General features: G+C 47.1%; 1 protein-coding gene across 3 annotated transcripts in view; it reads right to left on the bottom strand.

The window, feature by feature from the left end:
* Positions 1–7,554, bottom strand: part of TBX5 (T-box transcription factor 5) — a 55,483-nt gene that overhangs the window by 36,170 nt on the left and 11,759 nt on the right. For all 3 annotated transcript variants that reach the window (XM_017847374.1, XM_017847372.1, XM_017847373.1), the window contains exon 6: positions 4,924–5,076. In XM_017847374.1, coding sequence (XP_017702863.1) covers positions 4,924–5,076 — 153 coding nt within the window. The remainder of the gene's footprint in view (positions 1–4,923; positions 5,077–7,554) is intronic.

A 7,554-nucleotide genomic window follows, 5' to 3' on the forward strand; every position in this document is an offset into this window, starting at 1 on the left:
ACATCTTTTCCTCCCTCCCCCCACCCCGCCCCACCCCAGTCTCAGAAGTAAATGTCAAAGATGGTGAGGCTGTGACACCAGCATTTAGTGAGGATCTGAGCATCAGAATTAGTGCTCAGTCCATGATGTCCACTGAGAACTCAGAACAAAAAATTGCCCCAAGGAAAGAAGAAAAGGGAGAATTTTATGTTATCAGCAAAAACCTTTTGCTCAAATCCATTCCTTACACCTCAAACAGATTGGCTATTCCTAATCTTGTGCTTACCATCATAGCTTGCAAAAATATGATTGCACAGAACAAGCACATTTCTTATATATTCACTTAGGTATGTTGATCTTTACGTGTAACTTCTTTTGGAAACTGATTATAGATGCCTATATGACCTAAGAATTATCCTTGAGAAATGTCAACGTACAACATACATTATCTGCAGGTCAAAATATCTGTCCACTCACATACTACAGCCATGTTTATTAAATTCCCTTCCTAATATGCTGTGTGTTAGATCGTGGACACACAAACTGATACACCTGGATTTCCCAGTTCCACCAAAAGACTTCAGTAAAACTTTCTTCTATTCACCATGCAAATGTACTCCCTTCAAAATCAACGTAAAACCGGATATCCGGGAGAGATTTGGGAGTGGGGGAAAAACAAACATAAATACCAGCTCCAACTGAGACAGAGGTTGTAAAAATTAATGAGAATAATTGTTGTGAATTCTTGCTTTTGAAAAAAATTTTTTAAAACCCTCACGAGGACCAAAAATCTTAATTATGTCTCTCTATTAAGGGTTCATTTCCTGGTCCCAACCAGAAAGCTCATACCTCATAAATATAGACTCCTTACACAATGATTTAAGCAGGAGGAAAATGCCTTTTAATGGCAAAGTTAAGTTAATATCTGGGGATAGACATTGCTTGCATACACAGCCATTGTTGCAAGAACAGGGAAATGAAATGCCCATGTGACCTTTTTTAACACCTAAATATTTCTAGGGATTGCTCTGGGAGCTGCTGACAACTGCAGTGAAAACTTTACAAAAACGTGTTTCACAGAATGAACGTCGCTGGGGAAGATTTGAGTTTTTAAATATCTTTTTCAAGCTGTCAACCACCTGGGGAAATAAGTCCCAAATCCAGTCCGAGATCACAGCTGGGCTGAGGAAATGTGTCTCGTCATTAGGGGCCCTGTGGTATATGGGTATGTGATTGTAGCCTAAGAAATGAACCCTGTAGCATACCTATCTCCACCTGGTACCTACATCCAAGTAGAGAAAGATCATTCTGAAGGCAATGGGCCCTTTGACCTTAAAAACGGTGGTCCTTAGTTTTCCAAATTGTCTTGGCAATTTAATCACATGCATTGCTTTTCTTTCCCTGCTCATTTATCCAAGGCAAAACGCTAGATAAATAGTCCTTGAATTGATGACATGATCAGGGAATGAGCCAACTAAACCACAAAGACTAATATTTGCAGTTGTTTTTCAACCACAGGAATAAGAACTTATTTAAATTCCCAGTCTTTCAGATTCTAAACTAGCCAGGAAGTTAGAATGAGTAAGCAAAGAGTTTTCTGAAGTCTGCGTTTCGGATGGAACCGCCCTGTTAATAAACTGATCAGCTAAGTAGTCAATCAAGGGTCTCATCAATCATTACTAATGCTCTGCGCTAGCTCTCTGCCAGATCCCGCATGACACTCTTGCCGGGAATTATCTCATTGAATCCTCACAACAACCCTATGAGGTGAGTTCTCTTATTATCCCCATTTTACAGGTGGGGAAATGGAGTTAAATCATTTGCCCAAAGTCAAATAGGTTTGAACCAAAGCAGTCAGCCTCTACAGTCATCCACCTTAACCCTATGCGATGGTGAGCTCAGCTGGCTTCTACCCATGAAGTCAGAAGTCTCAACACCCAGTCCAGGTGGGACAATAAAGTAGCAAGACTGAGTCCACAAATCACATGCAACCCTGGCCCGCTTATTTAAATCACACATCATATATCCATGTGGGAAATGTTTGCAGGGGCCCTGCACTTGACTGGGAAAGTGCACAGTTTTGGATTTGCTCCTGAAAAAGAAAATAGGTGTCTTTGGTGCTCTAAAGTAAGAAGTGGGGGAGGGAAACAGAAAGTTGTCTTCCACGAAATTTCTCTCCCAGATGTCAAGGAATCTGTCAGGCTGGCTAAACAGACCTTTATGCACAGCTCAATCGGGCTCCCTGACTCAATCAATACAGAAAAGAAAAGCAATTATTGTGTGTGAACCCTTAGTGTGGCCATCAAATACACGTATATCCAAATGCATATTTGAAGACACACATTCTTAGACACATGATTCCCTACATTGTGCTAAAAAAAAATAATTCACACATACACACCCCATTGGGCAGGCAGGCATTTATGCACATCAATCACTAAATATGTGCATTGGGAAGACATTTTTTAAATAGAAATGTAAAGGGTGTTGGGCATATTCACAAATGGTTGCAGTGACAGTTTCACAGGTATACATATATATACACAAGAAGCTTATCTAATTGTCTATTTCAAATATGGCAGTTTATTGGATGACAATTATGCCTCAATAAGGCTGTCAACAGAGAGAAGGAGAGAGGAAGCGAGTTTTCCCACATCTATCCACACCTGATGAGTCTTAAGACCATAAGCATAAGCACACAGAATTTAGGGTATTTCTTCCAAAGGACCTGAGTACTCAGATGGCTTTTTAAGCAGGTCATTTTTATATGTCTACCCCTTCCTGTCCTCCTGTATGAACCTGAGCTTTCTTGGGGTAGACGGGGCAAAGATACGATATGTTTTTGGAACCCTGTCTGGTCTGAGAGCATGTAAGCATATACATATATAGGAAGAATTGAGTTTCCTTATTGCTACTTTTTTTTTTTCCTGGGACCATCACCACAAAGCTAAACACAGGTTTACACCAACCATTGAGGGAAACAGGTTTCAAGCAGCCAGACTCAAATTGGCCTGAAATAGTTTTACATCTTTCAGGGCATTCGACCCTCAGTTTTGCTCTTGCTGGTTCAACAAGTGGAAGGATGCTCAGAAAAATCCTCCTACCCATTTAAAAAGGAATGGTGTGTTGAGGGGAATGAGTTTTCTTTGCAAGGGCAGGAAACTCTCTCTTGACCTGGGTTCCCAGACAGGCCTCGTGGCCTGGAAAGGACTGTCTATCACAGCTTGGTCTGTTCACAGACAATCTGGATTTGGACATTACCCACAGCATTTTGGAACAGTCCCGGCCTCAGTTGGGGCATTCTCTACCAAGCCAGCCTGCACTGGAATGAACTTCGAGGGGTGACGGGAGGATTTGGGGTGCTAAGCCCACCTCTCACCCTTCTCTGGCCTCTCCTGTCCGGTTCCCATCTCCTGCAGTTCCCCCTCCACTCCAGCCTTGCTGGTGGGGACAGGAGCTATGAAGGAGGCGTTGGAGGGGGGCGGCGTGCACCATCCCCAAATCCATCTAGGTGACCTGCCCTCACAGATCCCATATGGACCCCCCTCCCACTTTGCCCTCCCACAGCCTTCTAAGCCCACATCACTGCTTAATACTCCTAACAGTCTACAACCCCATGAGGGCAGGTGCCCCTCCCCCAGCACCTATTATTTGCCTCTCCAGATTCTAGATATTTTCATAAAAAGGCTTAGGAAACATTAAATCCCTCCTGCCACCCGCAATAAAATGAATCCACAAGCACTTGGGTATCCAAGGAACAGAGGTGAATCCTGACAAGTTGAGACAAGCTTTCTCCTAAGGAAAAAGAGAAGATCCTCCCCCTACCCTCCAACCTGCCGCTATAGGCAGCCTGCTCCAAATTTGTTGTCAAGCTTTGAAATGCCGAAACCAGTGCCTGGATTTTGAACCTCATGGGGTCTGACTTTCACACAATCCATCCGGCAGCATCCGGCCCGACACCAAACTGCAGCCACCTTCTACCAAGCAATTCAGGTGTGCCTCCCCTCACCAAGCTGTGGTTCTGCAGGCTCTTGTCTAAGTCCTGGGAATGTTATCCCAAGCTGCTGGCGGTGCAGGTTGCTCTGTTTTCATTTTAACAAGGCAAACCTTGCTCAAGAATGTGGTCTGGAGTCAGTGATTTCTGAAACAATTAGGGAAGCATCAGGAAAGTCCAATCCTAAGGATCCTGGCAACTTTGCCACCTGCACTGTTGCCAGTTGAGTGGCAAAGTTGGGTGCAGTGGCTCATGCCTGTAATACCAACACTTTGGAAGACCAATGTGGGAGGATCGCTTGAGACCAGGAGTTCAAGACCAGTCCTGGCAACATAGCGAGACCCTGTCTTTACAAAAAACAAAAGTTAAAAATTGGCTGGTCATAATGATGGTGTGTGCCTATAGTCTCAGTTACTCTGGAGGCTGAGCAGGAGGATCTCTTGAGCCTGGGAAGTCAAGGCTGCAGTGAGCCAAAATTGTGCCACTGCACTCCAGTCTGGGTGACAGAGTGAGACCTTGTCTTGGAGGGAAAAATATTAAAAAGGCGGAGAGGAGAAAACTGACCCCAGCAGAAATGATGGCCCCAGAAACAAAACGGCAGCTCCAGAGCCATGCAATAAGCAACCTTTCTTCCCACTAGGCATTTCATAAGGTCAGTGGGATGCCTTCTTGTGGCATTTGAGTGTGTGGCCCATCTATGGTTTGACAAGTTTGTTTCTAACAGGTGTGGGTGCATATGTGTGGTTGTGACTGTCATGCCAAGCCCGTGGATATACTAAAAACAGCTGAAACTCTTAGGCTGCAGCTTTGTCCCCACCCCAGCATCCTGGGGTCGAAGTTGGTGACTGCTGCCATTCAGAGTAGCAAAGTTCCAGCAGGAAACCCTTGCAGATTCATGCAAAAGAAAGAGCAGACGGCCCCAGGCACCCGTTCCTGGGCTTCGGGCTTACCTTGTGGTTCTGGTAGGAAGTCACTGCTATAAACGCTGTCTCAGGAAAGACGTGAGTGCAGAACGCTGTATTTTTTGAGCCAAATCCATTATTTTCATCCGCTTTCACGATGTGTAATCTGGGCTGGTATTTGTGCATGGAATTTAGAATAATCTAAAAATAATAAAGAAAATGAGATTGTAAGAAAATCAAAACTCCCTTTGTCTCCAGATAAAACCCTGCTCCCCACCCTCTAAATTCGCCTTGTTATATCGGCTCTCGAAAATAGATATTTTCTTCTGTTTTGAAAAGGGGCCAGGGATTTCATTAAAAGAAACATTTCAAAATAACAATTTCCAACTGAAAAAGCTGGGTAATATTCCAGGAATCTACCCAAGGCACACAGAGCAGTAAATCAGAATTCTTAATAAAGTTTGCTTAATAAATTAACTCCCTGCATAGGGCACTTCCCACCCCCAACGTGAGCTGAGCAAGTCTGGATCGAGAATCCACGTCTGGAGGGAAGCCTGAACAGCACTTTTGGATTGAAGGGTGGTGTGGGGGCACGGGGACAAACAAACAACAAACATGCAAATAACCCCCACTCCCCAAATCTCTAAGGGATGCAAGAGAAGATACCAAGTGTTTGGAAAACTGAAATTTATAAAACAAAAAAGTCACCAGTTTGGGGCACAACCTTTTTCTGAGACTTAGGGTGGGTGATCAGACCTCAAATCCGAGGCCTTTGTTTGGAGAACAAGCAAAGTAGAGTTAGTGAAAAGAGAAGATATTTGGGGGGGCGCAGGTGATCTGCCCTCCAAGGACGTCAGCTCATAAGGTGTGGGGAGGAAGCACCCCCAACACCCCTCAAAGAAGGGGCTGGTTGCCCTGAAATCTCGCTTTCTCCAGCTTTATCACGTTTCAGGATCCATAACCAGAATTATCTCCACTCTTGACCCCAAACAGAACGGCAACATCTGCTTTTTCAGGAATATTCTCTTTCTACTTACTATCTTCCCCATATTTAGGGGTGCTCCCAGGGACAAGAGGGTTCCTAACTGCTGTAGTTGTGCTGTTATTTTTACAACCACCATTATCATTAGGAAGAGGAGGAGGAGGAGGACTTCCAGGCTGCATGTTCTTGCTGGAGCCGGGGCTAGTCACAGATGAGCATCCTCACCAATAAAACTGGGTTTGTTGTTCTGATGAACTAGGTTTTGATGCTCCCGGGAGGCTCTTAACGCTAATATTTACCAAAACGCTCTGATACATCCCCACCCAACGTGCGAATTGCTGCGTTTAACAGCCTGAAAATCTAGCCTGCTTTTTCCCGGGAGCTGCGGAGGTTGTCTCGGTGATTTTGATTATTTGCACTGATGACCCTGGGGCAGGATTCTTGGACCAACCCCGGAGCCCCGCCCCAAGCGGGTGGAGGTAGTTGGGGGAGGGGAGCCGCGGCCCGGGAGGGGGAGGGACGAGGAACTCTCAGGCCCCGCGGCTGCCCGACCCCGGGCCGCGCGGCTCTAATCTCCGGCCGCCGTGGTCCGGCCGCCTCCCCGGCCGATAGCGACGCCGACCGGGGCGGCGTGGCGACAGAGAGACGCAGCAGGGCCCCGCTGGCCGCCACAGTCCCCGGCCGGCGGGGCCATCGGCCCGGCTTAGCCAAATTGCTTTGACGGCTGGGGACAGTGTGGAGACAGCAGCGCGAGGGCGATCTAATGGCTCCTAATTTCATTAGGGCGGCTCTGAATTAAAAGTCTGGAGTTTGGGGTGGGAATGCCTGGTTTCTAGGCAGTTCTGAGCAGCTCCGAGTCCCTCTCCCCAGCCGGGAAGGTCCTGAACCTGGCAGGGATGCCAGGAATTTGGTGGTGGGGTTGTGCACCTTCCGCAGGCATCCGCCCCAGAGAGACCTCAAAGGCACTCCAGAGGAGCAGAGAAAAAGCTAGGAGCTGAAATGAGTGGGAACCGTCCCACTTCCCAGCGTCAAGGACCACGCAGGACCCCACCCAAGGGTCCCATCCTCCAGAAGAAGCCAGCCCAGAGATGCAAGTGGAACCTTTAGAAATGGCGCCGGTTTTCCCTAGTGCTGGTAAGGTATCCGCTGGGGACTGGCAGATACACAGTCAGAGCGGGTCAGCCAACGCCCACATAAGCTGAATTTACAGAGCACCTCCTGGGAAGTCCAGCAAGAAGAACTCGTGGGCAAAACACCAGGGTTTAACAGAGCGCCTCTGCATTTGCCGGAAAATGCCTTCCGTGCCCTCCTAGCAGGCTCCACAGAAAGGGAATGGTTCTTTCTCCTCTCCACCCACGTGCCGAGAGCTGCATTTACCCATCAGTGGGGACCCCTGGGATCCTCTTCCCATTCCAGATCCTGGGGACTTCAGTGCTTCATCCCCAAGGCCTCAAAGGAGCAGATTTCTCGTTCGGACCTTCGTAAACCATCCTCCCCGCCCTCTTGACCAAATTCATTCCATCCCAGCCCCCTCCTTTCCCTGAAATTGGCAACCATGGGCCTATCTGTTGCTCCTCTTTGAAGCTACAGCCTTACAGGACAGAGAACCCCTTTTGTAATTAGAGAGACCTAGCCGCAAATCTCTGCTCCCAAATATAGGCTGTAGGACCTTGGCAAGTCACTCCCCACCCCACCCC

The sequence above is a fragment of the Rhinopithecus bieti genome, unplaced genomic scaffold (assembly GCF_001698545.2).
Source record: "Rhinopithecus bieti isolate Rb0 unplaced genomic scaffold, ASM169854v2 scaffold_26532, whole genome shotgun sequence".
Taxonomy (NCBI): Eukaryota; Metazoa; Chordata; class Mammalia; order Primates; family Cercopithecidae; genus Rhinopithecus; species Rhinopithecus bieti.